The sequence below is a fragment of the Vombatus ursinus genome, unplaced genomic scaffold (assembly GCF_900497805.2).
Source record: "Vombatus ursinus unplaced genomic scaffold, bare-nosed wombat genome assembly UNPS02014794.1, whole genome shotgun sequence".
NCBI classification, from domain to species: Eukaryota; Metazoa; Chordata; class Mammalia; order Diprotodontia; family Vombatidae; genus Vombatus; species Vombatus ursinus.
The window spans coordinates 782,703-804,311 of record NW_020954572.1 but is presented as its reverse complement, the minus strand read 5'-3'; the positions used below and the strand labels follow the sequence as shown (position 1 = coordinate 804,311).

Genomic DNA, 21,609 nt, shown 5'->3' with positions numbered 1-21,609 from the left:
TCTGGGCAAGCTACTTATCTTTGGTCATCCTCAGTTTCCTGTATTTGTAAACTGTATCCTGACTACAGAATCTGTAAAATGGGGATAATCACAACAGGGTTGTTGTGAGGATCATGAACACTTAGCATATTGCCTGGTACATAGTAAGCACCTCATAAATGTCACCTATCATCATTATCATCCTGATTGACTAATCGACAGAAGGCACCTAAGGTCATCTAGTGTAACCTCTTCATTTTACAGTTGGGGACACTGAGGCCTAGGGAGGTTAAACACCTTACCCAATGTCACAAAGCTAGTAAGCCATGAAAATTACATATATTCTGTATTTGAGTCATTTTATATTTTATATATCAACCTAAACCTTTTCTTTGTCTCTGAGCGAGGACGCTCATGGGTTCAAAAGTTCAGTCTCCGTCTCTCAAGTCAGAGGCAGAAGTTTGGTTTTCCAATTGATCATTTTTAATGAAAGAAAAAGAAAAACTCTGAGCTAAGTTTAGGGGTTCAATACTCTCATATAACACTGATTCTAATGGAACTGTTATCTCAGCACTACCCGCAAATCACTTTGTGCCAAGGAAACTTGTTATCCTTCATAATTTCATCTCCTAAGAAATTCCATGACATTTCTGTTATCCTTGACCTGGTCCCATCTTTGCTTATCCTTGCCCAATTAAAGGTGGTTTTCTCTCATTCCCAGGAGCGAGTGAGTCTACTATCCCTGGTCTGCTATCAACAGCCTCAGGAACCAGCTGGGTCCCAAAAATCCATGAAGCAGAGAGTGGTGGTCCCATATGTGTGCAGGCCCATTTTCCTTGGTATAACCAATCATAATTCCTCACCCTCCCATGATGATGCCAACCCTATAATCAATTGTACTATTTCCTCACTTGCCCTGTTCTGTTCTTTGTTCTATGCTTATAAAAAGAAGTTACATCTCCAATCACTGGTCTTGGGTTCACCCTGAGGCCGTCATTAGACCCACAACTCCGTGCCCTACTAATAAACTGCTATCTTGCTTGGAGAAGCAAAGCACAAAGCACAAGAAATGGAATTTGAACCCAAGTCCCCTAGCTCCAATCAGTTCTCTTTCTACTCTGCCACCTCGTAGCTATTCATATTCTGTTTAAATAAATTAAATCAGGGGTTAGATCAAGCTGAGACAGTACAAACAGTAGGAACTCCAGACTGAGGGTCAGGAGCCCTTACTAGATGCATGATTCTGGACAAGCTGTTTTCTCTCACTGGCTCCTAGTTTTCTTATCTATAAAATGAGAATGATTTCCACCTATTTTATAAGGTTGTTGTGAGAATTGTGTAAGATAATATATAGGTATTATCTTACTGAGTAAGATAATATATATGTGTATATATACACATATACATAGATACATACACATGTATATATACACACAGATATACATAGATATGTGTGTGTTTATACATATATAATATACATATACATATATGTATGGCTATCATCAGTAGCAGAAAAAAGGTAATTATTATAATTACCACATTCTGATGAGTTGGAAAACCACATTTCTTGTGACTCAGTAACTGTGGTAGCTTTCAGGATGAGGTAAAGGCTAAACGTCACCATGTTCTTCTCTAAAATATAAAACTTTTAAAATCAGCTAATTTACCATGAAGTTAGTGCCTACCAGGTAGGGGGCCCAGGTAACCACAACACAAGGCCACACGGGGAGAGAGACGTGAGGGAAGTTTACCTGTAAACTTGGCCACAGCATCAATATGGTGTTTGACTTGGACGGCCAGTTCTCTAGTGGGTGTCAGAACAAGTCCAAGCAGAGGGTTACTTCGATTTCTGTGATGAGCAGGCTTTTCCTCATCCAACTCCAGCTTTATGTCGCCTGGATTGTGAGATGGGTCTCCGTCCTCCTCTTCTTCCCTTTCCCCTGGCAGAGGGTTCGACGTTTCACTCCCGTCGTCAGAAGAACCGTCCACATCCACCAACGACTCTCCATCCTCAGAGAGACTTTCGGCCTGCTCCTGGCTAGCCTGCTTCTGTTCCTCCTGCCAGCGCAACACTGAGTGAATCATCGGGATGGCAAAGGCAAGGGTCTTCCCGCTTCCTTGGAGGAAGAAAAGAGAGCCAACAGAAAAATACAAGCAGTTCAGGACTGGGATTTTTTTTGCTTTGCTTTGAGCAGCAGATGGCCCTAGAGACAAGTTACGCAGCTAGACATACTAGCACGACTATTGAGCAGCCATGATGACGGAATGGATAGCTAGCCTCCAGGCCACAAAGGTTCAAATCCTACCTCTGACATATATTGGCTATGTGACCCTGGACAAGGTGCTTATCCTCTCAATGACCCCAGATAATTCTCTAAGACTCTAAGTTACAGAACAAGTGCTAATCTGCATTACTAGATGCAGTTTCCTCCCTGGGAGCTATCTCTACCAAAGAAATCACAGGTCTGGTCCAAAAAAAAAACAAAAACCGTTACTATTGTAACAAAGATAATGTTGATGACAGTGATGGTAGCCATCATAACAGCAACTCACATTTCTGTAATGTTTTATACTTTACAAAACATTTAAGTAAAGAGTGCAAACAGCACCCTTTCCCTGTGAAATATCTAGGGACAGGTATGTGATGGGGTAGAGAGCTAGGCCTGGAGTCAGGAAGACCCCAAGTTCAAATCTGGCCTCAGGTCCTAAGAGCTATATACATGACGCTGGCCAAGTTCCTTACCTTGTCTGCCTCAGTTTCCTCATCTGTAAAATAAAGACAATAACAGCACATACCTCCCAAGGCTGTTGTGAGGATCAAATGAGATAATACTAATAAAGTGTTTTGCAAACCGAAAAACACTACATAAATGTGGTGTTACTACTGTTAATAATAACACCATATTTATGTTATTATTATTATCAATAATAATAATAATCATGATGTGGGATTTAAACCTAGTACTAATCATGGCTTTGTAATTTACAAAAGGCTATTCAACAAACATTAAGTACTTACTCTATGCAAAGACACGGTATCACTTAAAGGTACGGCTAATGTTTTCCAAAGACTTTTTCCTCACAAAATCACTAGACAGTCATGCAAGGTTCAGTAACCCTACTTAACAGATGAAGAAACTGAGGGAGGGACACACACACACACACACACATACACACACACACACACACACCCCACACTCACTTTCTCTCTCTGTCTCTGCTACAAAGTTAACAGAGCCTAACAGGTTGCCAAGGCACCCATTATCAATAGGCCCATTTTAGAGATGACAGCACTGACGTAGAGAGGTAAACAAAAAAGTGAAGACTGTCTCTCTCTCTCTATCATCAAATGCCTTATGCCCATGACCCATGGCCTCAGAGGTTTACACTTAAATTTGTAAGACCAGCGATGGACATTTATATAGGGCATAGGACTTCTCATGCAATGCCTCATTTGGTCCTTACAACAACCGGGTAAAGCATTTGCTATTATTTATTCTCATTTCATAGATCTGGAAACAGGCCGGGACAGGTTGTGTAGGACCACAAAACTAGTAAATGTCTGATGAGGCAAGATCTGAACCTGGCCAGGTATTCCTAACTCCAGACCTTGCATACCAGCCACCATATCGTGCTGTGTAGAGGCACTTGGTGCATGGGACCCAATATTCAAAAGGCACAGGATTAAAAGGGGAGTGGTATGTGAGTGAGGAGAGATATGATGCACAGAAATATTGATATTAATATACTGATATAAGAAATTCCATATACCAGGAGAAGTACTCACAGAGTAACATTATTTTAGTGTTGGAAGTAATGGCCACGGGGTTCAAGTGATAAACCAAAGGAACCCCAACTACAACATATATGACAAGTGGTCATCTAATAATACTAAAAGTTAACATTTACATAGCACCTATGTTCCAGGCATTATGCCAGGCACTTTACAATTATTAACTCATTTGATCCTCACAACAACCCTTATCTCCATTTTATAGGTAAGGAAACTGAGGTAGTCAGAGGTTAAGTGATTTGCCCAAAACACAGAGCTTCTAAGTGCTTGAGGCCAGATTTGAATAAAGGCTTTCCTGACTCCCAGTTAGTGCTCTATCCACCTGAAGACCCTGAATGAGGGGCAGTCTTCTACAGCAGAGACAGCAGCCCTCACAACTCTGTCAGGATGTTATCCTGACACCATGCCTTACATGTGCCTGTTTCAAACTTTCAACAGCAGGATGGTGGTGGTGCTGTCATTCAGTCATTTTCTGTCGTGTCCCCAACTCTCTGTGACCCCATCTGGAGTTTTCCTGGCAAAGATACTGGAACAGTTTGCCATTTCCTTTTCCAGATCATTTTACAGATGAGGAAACTGAGGCAAACAGGGTTAAATGACTTGCCCAGAGTCTCACAGCTAGTAAGTGACTGAGGTTGGATTTGAACTCAGGTCCTCTTGACTCCGGCTGCAGCACCCTATCCAGCATACCACCTGGCTGCCCATACCACCAATACAGTATAATGAAAAAAACACTTGATTTAGAGTCAGGAACCTCAGCTCCAATCCCAGCTCTGCAACTTACTACTTCTGCCCATGTGCCAATCACTCTGGGTCTGTTTCCTCATCTCTAAAATGAAGGACAGGAATCAGATGACCTCTAAGTTCTCTTAGGACTCTAAATCTAATCACAAGGAAACCACTATTCTTGGTTCTACCTTTGGGGCTCAAGTAAAACACGTCTAATCCCCCTTCCACATCCATCAATTAATGCGCATTGCTTGAGCAAATGCCATGACACGTACCAGAGATACAAATACAAAGGACCAAACAAGGCGCTGCCCACAAGGAGCTTATCAGGGGATACAACAAGTACATATTTAAATACATAGAGAATAAATATAAATGTAAGATAGTTTGGAGGCAGTTAGGTGGCACAATGGATAGAGTGAAGGGCCGAGAGTCAGGAAGACTCATCTTCCCCAGTTCAAATGTGGCCTCAGACACTTACTAGCCGTGTGACCCTGGGCAAGTCACTTAACCCTGTTTGTCTCAGTTCTTTTATCTGTAAAATGAGCTGGAAAAGAAAATGGCAAACTGCTCCAGTATCTCTGCCAAGAAAACCCCAAATGGGGTCACAAAGAGTCGGACACAACTGAAAAATGACTGAACAACAAGTCTGGAGATGGAAGACACTAGCAGCTGCAGAGGTGAGGAAAGGGTCCGTGTAAAAGTAGAGCTGAAGCTGAATCCTGAAAGAAGAAAAGGGGTTCTAAGGGGCAGAGATGAGGAAAGAGTATACTCCAGGCACATGGGATGGCCAATACAAAGGCAGAGATGGGAGATGAAGCCATCTTGCATGAGGAACAGTGAGAAGGTCAATTTGGCCAGACCAAAGAGAGCAGAAAAGGGAATAGTGAATAATAAAGCTGAAAAGATAAACTGGGGCCATGTCATAAAAGGCAATAAATGTCAAAGAGAGAAGTTTATATTTATCCTAGAGGTAACAGAGAACCCCTAGAGTTTACTGAGGAAATAAGCAACATGGTCAGATTCTCACTTTAAGAAAATCACTTGGATAGCTGTGTGGAAAATAGATTGAAGTGGGGAGAGCCTTGGGGCAGGGAGACCAATTAGGAAGTTATTAAACTACAGTCAGGTCCCAATTAGCAAGAATAATGAATCCATGAAGACACTGCATTCTTTGAATTCACACTGCACATTTCAACTGGGCTGCAACCAATTACCAAATTTTACATAATTCTAACTTCAATTCTGAATACATACAACCACTTCAGGAGTCATTGTTTTGCCCTAATCAGGACCCAGCTATGATGTAATGAAGAGATGATGGGGGCCTGAACTAAAGTAAAGGGGTCAGATGTCAGACACTGCGGAGCTGAGTTTGACTTTCACTACTGGCGAAATTCTAGAACATATTATTAAGGGGATGTTTAGGAGCACTTAGAAAAGGAAGAGGTAATCACTATGAGATAACATAGTTTTATCAAAAATAGGACATGCCAAATTAAAATAATTTCCTTTTTTTCTTAGGGTTACTAGACTACAAGATCAAAAGAATGCCATAGATAATGTTGTTGTTCAGTCATTTCAGGGATGTCCAACTCTTCGTGACCCCATTTGGGGTTTTCTTAGCAGATACTGAAGTGGTTCGCCATTTCCTTCTCCAGCTCATTTTACAGATGAAGAAACTGAAGCAAACACGGTTAAGTGACTTGCCCAGGGTCACACAGCTAGTAAGGGTCTGAGGCTGGATTCGAACTCAGGAAGATGAGTCTTCCTGACTCCAGGCCTGGAACTTTATCTACTGTGCCACCTAGCTGCCCTCTGCCATATATAATAACAGCTAACTCATATTTCAGCAAGCCATCTGACAAAATCTCAGACAAGGACAGACATGGGCTAGATGACTACATGGTGAGCTGGAAACATAGCTAGTTAAAAGACTAGACACAAAGAGTAGTTATTGGTCACTCAATGTCAACTTGGAATGGTAGCAGAATGCTTCGGGGAATCTGTCCTAGAACTTCTGTTGTTTAACATTTTTATCAGTGACTTGGATAAAGGAATGGATAGGAAGTTTATCAAAGTAGCAGGCAATGAGAGGCTAAGAGGGACATAGATGACAGAATCAAGAGCTCAACGGGGGCAGCTAGGTGGCGCAGTGGATAGAGCTCTGGCCTTGGAGTCAGAAGGACCTGAGTTCAAATCCAGACACATGACACTAGCTGTGTGACCCTGGGCAAGTCACTTAACCCTGATTGCCTCACCAAAAAAAAAAAAAGATCTCAACAGGCCATATCTACTATGGTTAAACTTAACAGAGGTAAATGGAAAGTCCTATTCTTGCGCTAAAAATGAAAAAAATCAACCTCACAAATACAAGTTAAGGGAGGCATATCTAGCTGGAAATGCATATATATAAAAAAAAATCAAGGTTTTGGTAAGCACATTCAATTTATTTAGGAAGCTTGACACAAATCATCAGCCAAAAGAGTTAAGGAAATCTTGGGCTATGTTAAGAAAAGAAATGTCAAGAACATGATAGCTAGTGCCTCAATATGCTCATCAGACCACAATATTCTGGGCTTTTAATAGGCTAATGAAAAGCTGAAGAGCTTCTAAAAGAGGGCAATCAGGATGCTGAGGAGACTGGAGAGAGAGTGCCATATAAGAACTGATTGAAAGGACCAGGAATGTTTAGCTGGGAAAAACTCAGGGGGGACATAACAGCTGTATTCAAGTACTTTAAGACAATACTTATTCTACTTGGCAAAACCAAAGGAATGGATAGAAAATGCAGAGGCAGATTTAGGCTTGCTATAAAAAGAAAAAATCCTCACAATTATAGCTATCCAAAAGCCTGGTCAGGCTGTCTCAGGAGGTAGCTAAGGTGTTCCTCACTTGAGGTCTTCAAACAAAGGTTGGTTGACTAGGGAGGCTCTTTACTGGGGGCGAGGGAGGAGTTCAGGGTAGGAGGCAGTGGGAGTTTCTATATAGGTAAAGATTGGACTAGATGGTCCTTCCCAACTCTAGATAGTTACTCCTCTAAAAACTAAAATAAAAAGACCAAGAAGTACCCATAGAGATCACGGAATCTAATCTCCTCATTTTACAACTCAAGTTCAAAGTGAAATCATGACTTGTACAAATTCACATATTAAGCACAGAGATGTGATAAAAACTCAGATCCCTGGATCCTCTGGCCATTCACCACCTTCACACTACAACCCAACCTTCCCACTGCTGGCAGACTGATTTTGTGAAATCTGTCAAGGCTGAAGTGGTCCATTACAGTAACCTTTTATATAACTATTCTACTTATATTCTGTCTTTGACTGTTACCACTTGCCAACAACTCAAAAGTCTCATTGTCCTCATTTCTGAACGTCCAAGTCTGATTTTAATATCCTTGTCACTGGTCACAAAGGGACAGTTATGTCAGAGACAATATGTTTTTCCTCCTGCCTTTTTTTTTTTTTTACCAGCAATCACAGATACTTAGGATCATAAAAATATAGAACTGGAGAGGACCTTTAATCAAGTCACTGATAAAAACGTTAAACAGCAGAGGGCCAAGACAAGATCCCTGGGTTCCCCGACAGAAGACGTCCTGCCATGTTGACATTAAGTCATTAATGACTACTCTAAGCCCAGCCATCCAACTGGCTCTGAATCTGTCTAAATGCACTATTACCTTGTCCACACTACTCCACCTTTTCCACGATGAAACACTTATCAAAGCTTGCAAAACACCAGGTAGGTGGAGAGACTTCTATGAACTGATACAAAAAGAAGTCAGAAAACATTGTACATAGTAACGGCATTATTGTACGATGAAGAATTCTAAATTCTCAACTATATAAGCTATTCTCAACAATGCAATAATCCAAGACAACCCCAAAGGACTAATAATGAAGCATGTTATCCACCTCCATAGAAAGAACTGATATTGTTGGAATACAGACTGAAGCACACTATTTTTCACTTTCTTTTTCTTTTTTTTTATTCAAGTCCTCTTGTATAAAATGATTAATATGGGAATGTTTTACATGATTGCACATGTATAACCTATATTTGATTGCTTACTGTCTCAGGGAGGAGATAGAGCAAGGAAGGAAGGATGGGAGAATTTGGAACTCAAAACTTTAATAAAAAAAAGTTTTAAAAAATTGGTCTAACCTGTAATTGAGGGAAAAAATAAAATTAAAAAAATTTTAAAAACAACAAAAAGTAGGAAAGAAGGCAAAGTAGGATATTTTTAAAAGCTATGGGTTAAATTTTATATATTAAAAAGGAAAGCAAGCTATACAGAAGATCCACAGTTTCACGTACAATCCTCTTTTTCTATTCTACTATGTAAACAGAAATGCTCATTTTATTTGGTGTTTAAGTTCAGAACAAATGTCATTTTTTTTTTATAAAGAAGATGACAAATGAGACAATTTGAATGGTGCACTCCAATAAAGGGGCAGCTAGGTGGTGCAGTGGGTAGAGCACTGGGCCTGGAGTCAGGAAAACTCACCTTCATGAGTTCAAATCTGGCCTCAGACACTTACTAACTGTGTGACCCTGGACAAATTATTAAAACTGTTTGCTTTAGTTTCCTCATCTGTAAAATGAGCTAGAGAAAGAAATGGCAAACTACTCCAATATCTTTGCCAAGAAAACCCCAAATGGGATCACGAAGAGTCGGACACACCTGAAAATGACTATGCAAAAACAACAACTCCAATAAAGAAGATTTATCCATTGGACGCTTCCACCTTCAATCTAAAATAATTTTTCCTTTAATTGTTCCTCAAGCTGACACGTTAAAAAACTCTAAAGATGTAGGGAAAAAAGCTTGCTAAAATCTAGGTAAACTGTATCTATGACATTCCCCTCAGCGACCAATTTAGGAACTGTTCAAAAAATGAAATAAAGTTGGTTTGGCATGACCGGATGAAATTGTGCCGGCCCTCTGAAACCACTGCTTTCCTTTCTACTTCACTATCTCTTTAATAATTCATTCTAGAATTTCCCCAGGAATTGAAATCAAGCTCATTAGTCTATAGTTTACAGATTCTATTCTCTTCCCTTTGTTGAAAACTGGCAAAACACGTGTCCTATACCTTAACTTAACGACTCAACAACAGAGATCCAGCCTTATGGACAATCGTGCACATATAAGCAGAGCTATCATCTAATGAACTAGGATTCAAACTCAGGTTTTCAGACCCAAATCCCAGACTCGAAATTTCCACTAAGTTTCCTTTTCTGCCTACAAGTAAGAGAAGAGCTCACCTGTTTCTGCAGCACCCAGGATATCCAGATTATCTCGGATGGCAGGTGCCAAGGCCAAAGCTTGAATGGGAGTCGGAGCACCGAAGCCCAGGGAGCTCAATGCCCTAAGGACTGGCTCAGGCACAAAAAGGTCCTTCCAGGCAGAGACATCAGCTTTCTGGTCATCCGACTTGGTTGTCCAACTCTTTACTTTAGGGGGAGCTTTTGAAGGAGCAGTCCGGGAAGATGCTTGTGCTTTTTTCCCTGTCTTTTTTTTCTTCTTTTTCTGAACAGTTTTGGGAGGGCTTACGGTTTCTATAACTCCACCTTCTTGGGGAGCATCCTCATGGTCTGCGGCAAGTGCATCTTGGGGTACATCTTCCTGGGAAATTAGGTCTTCATCTGCAAGTGAAGGGTTCTCTTCCTCCTCCTTAACAGTTGTCTCTGTCCCCCAATCTCGACTCTTCTTCCTCTTCTTTTTCGGCTGGGAAGCAGTTTCTTCTACCTCCCCCTCAGACACCCCAGCACCAGACCTTCTCTTCTTGGGTTTTTCTTTCGATGAAAGTTTTGAGGCACCTACCAATTTATAATCGTGAAGCTCTTCAAAACACACCAGGTCCTCAAGCTGCCCATCAGCAAACACATGTGGGTCAATCTTCACAGGTTTCCATGTTCCTACAACTTTTATTCCCTTTTTCCTAAATCTAGCTGAGGGCAGAAACCGTCTCCGTTTCTTGAATTTTGTGATTCCTTAGGAAAAAAAAAAAGAAAGACAAACGGTTAAGTCAGAACAGATAATGCAGATTTTCCCTTTCTAAAACCGGCTCAAGTGAGAGGTAATTTTGTTTTTATTTTTAATTTATAGAATAAAACAAGCACTTCCATCACAGCATAATTTTAAAAATGATTACACATGAAACTGCAAATCTATTATATACAACTTGCTATTCCTTTTAAATATATAATAAAGTTATCAGGTAAATTTATTTTTTTTCCTCACCTCCCCTCCACCCTAGAGATGGCTACCATTAGACACAAATGAGAGTGTGTGTGTGTGTGTGTGTGTAAAATCACTCTATGCATACTTCTATGTATCAGTTCTTTCTCTGGCTGCAGATAGCATCTTCCCTTACATGTTCTTTGTAGTTAATTTGGGTATTTATAACAGTCAAAATTACTTAATCAAAGTTGTTCTTAAAACAATATTGCTGTTAAGCAAGAGGTAACTGAGGACTCGGGAGCATGGGAGGAAGAGGAGACAGGAAACCAAGAAGGCTAATACATGATACTCCCCTCTTAGCATTCTTGATACCATACTCCTCTAGCTCATAGAGTTTAGAATAAGAAGAGATATTCAAAATCATCTTATTCAACTCCTTCCTTTTAGAGATTAGAAAATTTAGGTCCTAAAAGATGAAATGACTTGCCCAAGGTCACAAAGATTAAATTGAAGAGCCAGAATTTGAACTCAGATGCTCTGACGCTTCTCCTACATCTTACCATTCCTTTGGTCTTCTTTGATGGTTTTTCATCCTCCTCGTACCCCATAATGTAGGAATCTCAAGATTCCATCCCTATTTTCTTTCTCTTCTCTCTACATTCTCTCCCTTGGTCATCTCATCTTTCCTCAACGCTCCAACTACCATCTCTATGCAGTTAACACCCAGATCTTTACTTCCAGACCTGATCTCTGTCCCAATAATAATTACAAAAACATAAAAATAACCATCTGTTCAAATAATAACAATAGCTAGCATTTTGTTGTTTAGTTGTTTCAGCTGTGTCTGACGCTTCGTGAACCCATTTGTGGTTTTCTTGGCAGAGATACTTAAGTGCTTCACCATTTCCTTCCCCAGCTCATTGGACAGATGAGGAACCTGAGGCAAACACAGTTCAGTGACTTGCCCAGGGTCACCCAGCTAGTTTAGTTTCTGAGGTCACATTTGAACTCAGGTCTTCCTGATTCCAGGTCCAGTGCTCTATCCACTGGGCCACCAGCTGCCCCAAAAGACTGTCCCAAGCTCCAATCCAACTGTCTACAGGACATCACTCCCTCTAGCACCTTACATTCAGCATAACCTAAACTAAACTTCTCTCTTCCCCTAAATCTGTTCCTTCTTCTGACTCCTCCATCTCTGGTCTCCCGGTGACTCCTTCTCTTTAAACCCTCCTTTTCCCACACTTCTCATGAGCCACGCGTCCTGTCAACTCCACTTCCACAAGCTCTGTCATCAGCATTCCCTGACTACCCCTACTCCCATCCAACACTACTAGGATCACTGCAATAGCCTCTCAAAAGGTCTTGCGGTCTCCACTCTCCTACAATTCACCCTTCCTACATAATGATCTTCCTCAAGCCTAGCTCTGATGAAAAGCCTTTGATAGCTCCCCACTGGATAGAAAATAAATCCCAAACTCTAAGATCATAGGTTTAGAACGAGAAGGGGTCTCCTTGGCCACCTAATCCAATCCTCTCCATTTTACATATGAGGAAACTGAGACTCAATTCACTTGCCCGAGAAATAAATAACAAAGAGAGTATCTGAACCAAGACCACCTGATTCGAATCTGGCACTCTCTGCACTGCCCCATGCCCAACTCTATCTTCTTTACTCCCTGATTCCTTGACTTTGCATTGTGGCCTTCTACAGACTTAAAACCAAGGGACGCACCCAGTCTTATCTCTTATTCCCTTTCACGTGCTCTACATTTCAACTTGACTTTCCATCATCCCTCAGATACATGCTGTGGTTTCTCCCGAGTTTTTCTTTGTTCCACAATCTTCCCTGTATTTGGAATGCACCCCCATTGCCCCCACTTCCAACTCCATGTGTTAGAATGCTACTCATCCTTTAAGCCCCAGTTCAGACTCAATCTCCTCCATCAGCTGGATGTCATCTATCCTTCCTCAAGGCTCCCAAGACATTCGGCTTACATCTTCCTTATTTACTTACCAAATTCTCTTTGGTATTAAGAGCTTTGTGCCTTCCTTCTATCCTTCTAACCCAAAACACCCTCCCTACCCCCCAAACAAGACCAATCTTCATCCTTCCATCTTACCCACGCACAGAAAAGGTTCTTAATTGTGTATAGGCATTTCTCAAACTCATCTGCCTTCTGCCTGAATCAATTTATTGTAATAATAATAACAGCTAACATTTATGTAGTACTTACCATGCATCAGGCACTGGGCTAAGCACTTTACAATTATTATCTCACCTAATCCTCACAACAACCCTGGGAGGTAGGTGCCATTGTTGTCCCCATTTTACAGATGAGGAAACAGAAGCAAAGTGAGGTTAAACAACTAGCCCAGGGTCACACAGCCAGTAGATGTCTGAAGCCAGATTTAAACTCAGGTCTTCCTGACTCCACGCCCGGCACTCTATCTACCACACCACTCTTAAGGAAGGACCCTGATGGTCATCTCATTCAATATGCTGGCCTCCCATTTTCTAGATGAGGAAACGGAGGTTGAAGGAGGCTCAATTAAGTGATCAAACAGCTAGTAAGTGGCAGAGCTAAGCCTGCCTCTAACCCAGGGCTCTTCACAGTATACCAAATACTGAGCCCTCAACTGGCCTATCAACAAAATTTAAAATCCACACAAGACATGAGTGGAAAGGGCATTAGGCTACTGCTGTTTATGTTGTTATTAACTTGAGTTCTAGTTCCAGCTCCGCCCTTCAACTTGCCCAAGGACACAGGGTATTTTGCTTCTCAGTTTGCTCATCAGTAAAATGGAGATAACTCTTGCTCTACCTAATGTGGTTGTTGTGAGTCACTCACCTACGTGACCTTGGACAAGTTCCTTCACCTTTACAAGTTTTCCTTTCCTCATCCTGTAAAATGAGGACATTAGGAGCAGCTAGGTGTCACAGTGGATAGAGCACCGGCCCTGAAGTCAGGAAGACCTGAGTTCAAATCCGGCCTCAGACCAACCACTTGACCCTTACTGGCTGGGTGACCCTGGGCAAGTCACTTAACCCCGATTGCCTAAAAAAATAAAAATAAAATGAGGACACTGGACTTCTTCTCTGAATGACGACATCCCAGGATCACAGAATGTCACAAGCTAGAAAAGACCTGGAAGGATCATGTAGTGTACGGTCATCATTTTACAAATGAGGAAACTGAGACCAAGTAAGTTTATTATTGTTATTTATACACCAATTTAAGGTTTACAAAACACTTTCATTACAACCCTGCAAGTTCAGTAGAAGGAATAGGATTAGCCCCATTTTATGGAAGAAGAAACTGAGGTTCAAAGACAGTTTAAGAGATTTGCCCCAGGATCAGATAGCTAATAAAGCAGGAGTCAGGCTTCAAACCTAGGTCTCCTAACTCCCTCACTGCTTTTCTAAATGATTTGCTGTAGTTCACCCAGCTAGCCAGTCAATGGTTTAGCAGAACCAGGATCAGAAGAACTCTGGTCTCCGGATACCTAATCCAATAATTCTTTCACTAAAGCATACTGCCTGATCTGTTTTTCCCTTCTCTGAATACCTAATTCCTGCACCACAGAATGGCAAATCTGATTATTCTGTAGTTTCTGCATAAAACCTAAGTACAGTCTAACAATCAATCAATAGGCATTAATTATTATAGGCCACGAGTTACGAAAGAATCTAAGCTCCCATAAGACCAAGTGGTCAAAACTTTCAGCTAACTTGCCCTCCCCCATACCCAGCACAGCCAAAAACACAAGGTAAATGTTTAATAAACACAGAACTTGCTGAACGTCTCCGTTTCCAGACCTTTCAGCAGAATACCTACATGGGCCTATGAACTTGTACAGAAAAAAAATATTACATCTTTATTTTCATTAGCCTCTAATGAAATTTAGCATTTCCTTCAATTACGAATGTAGGCAGCAGACATTACTGAGGGAAGGGGTCCAAAGGTTTTGTCACACTGCCAAAAAGGGTTTAGAATTCCTGCCCCAAAGAGTTTCATTGTGAACTACATTCCATGGAGAGGGGCGATGGGCTTTTAGTGAAATTTGGATATGAGTTAGGAATTGGAGGAGCAAGGCAAATGGCATTTTGTAACTTCTAAAGATCCAAATACCCACGGAAGAAAGGAATGGTTGAGAAGCAGAAGAAAATAAGAAGCATTGCTCTCAGAGAACCAGTAAACAGGAAGGTGGTAGAATAGCAAAGTCACCTGTAAAGGCAGAAAAAGGGTTATGGGGGCAGAAGATCATGCCCTTGGCTAGTAGAGGCATTAAGAATACTTGCTTGGGAGTCAGGAGGGCAGGGTTCAAATTCTGACTCTTTCACTACACAGGTTGTAGGATAGAAGGCAAAACATTTAGCATCTCCCTGACCCAGCATCTTCATGTATACATGATGGAATTGACCTAGATGGTCTCTTCAAACTCTACATTCTATGATAAACTCCTATAAGTAGCTGGGACAGAGGGGAGGTGTTGACTGCAGCAAAATGTGGTCAGAAAACTTAAGATAAGTTTCAGGATTCAGAAGGCATCCTGGAGAAATCTAAGTTAAGGTACACAAGCAGCAGCCTGGGACAGTAAAATGGATGTTATTTTAGAGAAAGGGCTCAGCTTTTTTTGTCATGGACCCCTCTGGCAGTCCCGTGAAGCCTATGGATCCGTCTTTAAATGCAGAAAGCAAAATATATGGGCCCATTTTTTAAAAGCCCAGTTATGTTAAAATTAATAATAGTATTTGGAAAGCATTTTAAGGTTTGCAAAATGCTATAGTTGACGATAAACATTTATTTAGCACCTACTATGTGCTACACTGTGCTAAGCACTAAGAATTTAAATAGGAAAAAAGAAAGGAGCCCACAATCTGATATTTTGGAGGTTTTTGTTTTTTTTAATGGGTATCTCAATTTTATTCTCACAACCACCCAGGGAAATAGGTACTATCAATTAGCTCCATTTTACAGATGAAGAAACAGAGGAAATCAGAGGTTAACTGACTTTTGCGTGGGGTAATAATGCTTAAAATTTGTCTTCCTAACTCCAAGCTCAATGTACTAATCATTTAGCTGCCTAAATGACACCTCAGAAGACAAGATTACAAAACAAACTAATTACAATGAAATGTGATTATCAAAATATTTTAAATCAACAAATTCATGGACTCCAGATTAGTGCCTTCCTTCTCATTATTTCCAATATATTTCTAATTTATCCTGTATATATCTTAGTTGTACATAGTTGTTTGCATATTATCTAACAGACTATAGGGGGAACTAGGTGGTGTGGTGGGTGAGAGCACCAGGCCTGGAGTCAGGAAGACCTAAGTTCAAATCTAGCCTCAGACACATACTAGCTGTGTGACCCTGGGCAAGTCACTTAATCCTGTTTGCCTCATTTCTTCATCTGTAAAATGAGCTGTAGAAGGAAATGGCAAACCACTCCAGTATCTGCCAAGGAAACCCCAAATGGGGTTTCAAAGAGTCAGACATAACTGAACAACAACAAATAACAGACTACGAGATCCTTGAGAGCAGGAGCTGTCTTTTACATTTCTTTGCATCCCCAGGGCTTAGCAGAGGGTGTGGCTGTTCCACCAACAAGACACTCCATCTCTTCATTTTCTCTGGCTGTCCTCCATGCTTACAATAGTCTCCCTCCTCAACTCTAACTACAGACACTCCCCAGCCCCTTCCTTTAAGTCCCAAATAAAATCCCAACTCTTCCAGGAAGCCTTCCCCAATTCCTCTTAATTCCAGTACTTTCCCTCTTTTAATTATTTCCTCTGTATTCTGACTATAGCTTGCTTTGTATATTTCTTCGCATATTGTCTCTCCCATTAGATTAACCTAAATGACATCTCAGAATATTGCTGTTAAATGCATAAAAGACAGGATTGCAAAGGAAACTAATTAAATTGAAGTTCATCTCTGTGAACAGACTGAAGTGTAATTTTTTCACTTTATTTTTCTTGCCTTTTTTGCAACATGGCTAATATAGAAATATTTTGCAGGACTGCACATGTGTAACTGATATATCGATGGCTGTCTCAATGGGTGGGGTGAATTCGGAACTCGGAAAAAAATGAATGTTAAAAATAAATATTTAAAAAACAAACAAATACATCCATCCTCCTTGAGGGCTGGGCTGTCTTTTGCCACTTTTCCCCTCCCCGGGGCTTAGCCCAGTGTCTGGCACTTAGCAGGTACTTAATAAGTGCTTATTGATTGATACATAGTGGGCGCTTATTAACTGCTTCCAGGCTGACTGAAGGATCGTAATTCACTTTCTCCTCCCTGGTTCTCAGTCTCTCCACACGCAAAATGAAGGGGAGGTTACAGGGGAAGAAGAGAGTTGGTCTGGAGTTGATCTCAAAAGTGCCGTCCAGACCCAGCACGGATTCCGTGCCGGCTGCGTGACACTCCTATCGGCCGGAGCAACGCGCGGAGGCGCGGGCGGCGCGGCTCGCTGCGGGCCTCCTTCCTTCCATCCCTTCTTCTACCCCTCCCTTCCTTCTCTCTTTCCCCACTTTTCCATTTCCCAGCTCCTCTAACGTAGCCCGCGCCCGTCCCGGACCGGACTTAAGGCGGAGGCGGTGAGGAGTGGGGTCGTGGATACGGGAACTCACCACCACGTGAAGGGGCCCGCGCCGCCGCCATGGCTTCTGCCACCGCCTCTTCCGCAAACCGACACCACGTGGGTGTCCCTAATGGGGGCGGCCATGACAGCACGAAGCCCCGCCCCCTCTTTCAAAACCGGCGCAACTTTATTGGCAGCTGGTGCTGTTCCCCTCCCGGGGCTTGGCAAATCCTGGATGAGGAATCTAGATTAAGAGCTGTCTGGGACCTTAGAGATCGTCCGCCATCCCCCTTTCCCTTCTGGCTCAAAGGCCCAAGGGTTTACTCTGCCTCTGAGTTTCGTAGAATGGAGTCAAGTCTACAAGCATTAGTTAAGCGCTTACTATTTTCCAACTACTGTTATTGTAGGAAAATCACTTTGGTACCTGTGTGGGAGGATGGATAAGCATGGGGGAGAAACTTGAGGCAGGGGAGACCAATTAGCACAAAGTATTGCTATCCTCCCCCCAACAGGTGACAAAGGTGTGAACTGAGGTAGTGGCTATGGGGATGAGAGGACAGGAAATGGGTAGTACCATAGGAAGCTTTTCTCAGGAGTTTGGCTGAGAAAGTAATGGTAGGGTGTTTTGTTTTGTTTTGTTTTGTTTTGTTTTGTTTTTAAGGATGAAAGAAACTTAGGTTTATTTGTAGATTGTTGGGGGGGAGGAACCAGTAGAGAGGAAGAGACTGAAGACTGGAGAGAGAGGGAAGAGAGTGGATGGGGGCAATCTGCTGGAGAGGACAAGGGGAGATGGTCCACAGAAGATGCCAAAGAGCTCTTGTGTATGTGGGTTATATGCAAGCAGTGTGCTGGTAAATATTTAACAACCAGCTCTCTGAAAAAAAAAAACCAAACCATACATATAACCCTTAAGTTTAATTAACTTTGCATAATTAATTCTGAATTATAAACATTTCTATCACTTTCTTAAGTCCAGGCAATCTACAAAACAGTAAATTGAGCCCTGATTTGTAGCATTTTTCAAATGCTTTGTGTTTAAAACATTCACACTGAAAATCTTTTTTTTTTTTTAAAGGCAATTGGGGTTAAGTGACTTGCCCAAGGTCACACAGCTAGTAAGTGTTAAGTGTTTGGTCAGAGGCCGGATCCACTATACCACCTAGCTGCCCCCACACACACTAAAAAGCTTAACAATTGGTTCTTCGGAAACTGAATGATCTGGCTCTATCACACCACTGGCTCTTGTATCTATCTATTAGAAATTAAATTGTTATATTAAATAAAATGTTAAATTTAAAATACTAATTATGTGTAAATTAAATTGTTAGAAATTAAAACTGATATATTTTTAAAATAAGTATTGATTCATTTTAAAATAGCAATAACACAAGCCCATGACATGTTAACATAAATAACATTTTTTATGAAAACTCTTCCAAAACAAAAAATTTAGTGAGAAGAGTATCATTGTTTTACATATTTTTGTGAATCTCTTTAATATTTGGCTTAATAGACAACAGTTAGATTCTCATTCTGCATTCAGTATGTCTCAGTACGTTATTTTGGTTGAAGCATATGAAGAAAGTCCAGCCTCACACAGATAGGTAATTGGAAAAGGGAATAGTATTTTAATAGGTAAGTAGTATTTTAATATTATTATAAAAATAAGTTTGATCTAATGAAAGAGTCTAGGGCCCCCCTATAAAGAGTATCAAGGGCCCCTGAAGGTTCACAGACTACACTTTGAGAACCACTGTCTTAAAGCATTAGTTTCATAATGTCACTTCCCTGCTCAGTAAACTCCATTGGCTTCCTATTACCTCAAGGATCAAATAAACATTTTTATTTTAATATTTAAAGGCTTTTCTTCAAAACTGTTCGAATGATACCTTCTCCACGAAACCTTTCCTAATCTCTTCCTCTACCTAGTAGTCTCCCCCCAAAAAAAATTATCTTGTATTTATTTTGTATATACTTATTTATGTACATGTTATCTTCTCTGATAGAAAGTAAGCTCCCTGAGGTCAGGGACTGTATCCCCAGGTCTAGCATAATGTCTGGTACATACATTTTATAACTACTTGTTGATTAATTGATTGAAGAAGACTTTGGCTAAATAAGTAATAAGACCTTACATATTTCAGTTCAACAAAATCCCTCTCTGCCCACATCTTCTGGCAAGCCAAACCAGGGCTTAGACTCATCCTCCTACTGATGGTCATCTCCTCTAAGAAATATCATGGTGGATATAGAGAAAGCAAGTCCTGCAATTCAACCAGCATCAGTTGTGTCCTTTATTTCCTACTCTTAGGTAAATGAATATTGGAGATGGCCATGACCTTGTGAGCTTCAAAAGGTCAGAAGAGCAAGCTACCATAGGTCCAGAAACTAGAATCCATTCCAAAGTTTGCCTGCAACCAAGTCTGGGGACCTGTTTGACCTCTTGGATAGGCTGCCAAGTTACCAGTTCTTCAAGGAAGGAATGGCTCATCAAATAGCTATGCTACATTCAGAAGTCAGCTGAAAGGGGCCAATGCTTTGTAGCAACTGATTTAAATTTGAAGCCACTCTCTTCAGGGACGACCAGGGTAGGGGAGTGTGCCCCCTGGTCGTGAAGGCAAGGCTTTGTACTTCTGCTCTTGCTATAGCTTCTCATTAAATATTGCTGTTCAGTAATGTCAGTCGCGTTCAACTGTTCCTGACCTCATTTGGGATTTTCTTGGAAAAGATACTGGAGTGTTTTGCCATTTCCTTCTCCAGCTCATTTTAATATCGCTTTGTAAAAGTTAAAAAACAAAAACAGAAACAAAAACTGAAATATGGTGGAGCTTTCTCCAAGAGGAAAATATAACACCATGGCTAGTGATTCTAGGTGATGCCAGAAGTTGAAAACATATTATAACAGTTTAAGTTTATAGTGTCAAAGAAAAAAGCTTTGATGGATGTGCAAGAGCTATAACTTTTGACTATTTCAGTTTATTTACTCCACCCATATCTAAATAGTCAGTTTTTGTGAAATATTCTGAAAACAAGAGGTATTATTTAAGATTATGTATGACATGGCAAATTTGGAAATGTTTCTGCATGACTTCATATGTGTAATGGGTATCATATTTCTTGCCTTCTCAAGGGATAGGAGAAAGGGTGGAGGGAAAGAGAATTTGGAACAGAAAATAAAAATAAAAAATTTAAAATAAAAGCCTGTGTATGAATTATTACTACTACTTTCTTTCCAGATAATCATAACACTTTTATCTGCTCTCCTGTACTCTTCTGAACTGACTAAAAGTATAACTAACATTAAAGAGAATGTATTACTTTCTTTTAGTCTTTCAACAATCACTTTATTAGATACCTACTGTATGAACTCAGTAGGATATTTCTTATTTTGAAATTTGTTTATAATCTTTCACCACTAACCTCCTTGAGAATGATATGTTTATTTCTTCAAGGTGCTGCCAATATTGAATTTTATTATTTTAAACTATCTTTTAAAAAAATGTAATGTATATCAATATGGTTAGAGTATTATTTTACTTCAAGAGCCTGGTCATCATAGTCATGATATTTGCCTTTATTAAAGAGAATATGTGTACAATAATAGTATAACAGCTCCCATTTATACAGTGCTTTAAGGTACACAACACACTTTGCATAGACAGAATATCATTTGATTGACAGAATCACATCTTACCTATAAAGAGACTGAATTTCCTCTCAGATCTTTATTGTCTCTCATAGCAATGAGGTTTTCAGAACAGAATATGTAATAGCAGGAAAAACCCAAATTGATCTTTGATTCTTAGATTGAGCCTCTGAGGGTAATTCTTCATAGTAAAAAAAATCTGACTTTCTTGTAATCTAGTCAGGAATATAGTAGTCAATTGTACACAAATTTAGTATTTGATATTTCTGAATTACCCTTGGATTTTATGTCAGTATTGAATTATTAAGATGTTTTAATTCCTTAGTGTAGATAGAGAGGCAATGTTACATAATGGAAAGAGCCCTAACTAGAAAGATCAGCAACTCTCCCTCACTTAAGGAGAGATTCCCCCAACTCTCTAGTGAGTTAACTGAAATCAGCAACATGCTGAAGTACTACCTCTTCTACATCTCCATTTCTTCCCAAAGTCTTTCTCTCCTTCCAGGGGCCTCTCTCTGAAGAGAGCCTGGGAGCTCATGTAACCTCTCTCAAGGCCTGAGATCGGAAAAAGACAATCTGTCTTCTCCCCAGCTCTTGTCAACTCTGCCCTTCATGCAAGCCCAGAGTTTCCATAATCATTCTCTCTACCAAGAAGAATCTTTTGCAAATACACCA

At 40.6% G+C, this 21,609-nt stretch overlaps 1 protein-coding gene across 1 annotated transcript in view; it reads right to left on the bottom strand.

Annotated features, from left to right (window-relative positions):
* Nucleotides 1–17,414, bottom strand: part of DDX24 (DEAD-box helicase 24) — a 40,858-nt gene extending 23,444 nt beyond the window's left edge. Inside the window, exons 1-3 of the mRNA XM_027870179.1 lie at nt 17,338–17,414; nt 9,779–10,507; nt 1,731–2,096 (exon numbers count right to left, since the gene is read on the bottom strand). Coding sequence (XP_027725980.1) covers nt 1,731–2,096; nt 9,779–10,507; nt 17,338–17,368 — 1,126 coding nt within the window. The 5' untranslated portion in view covers nt 17,369–17,414. The remainder of the gene's footprint in view (nt 1–1,730; nt 2,097–9,778; nt 10,508–17,337) is intronic.
* Between the last annotated feature and the right edge of the window lie 4,195 nt (nt 17,415–21,609).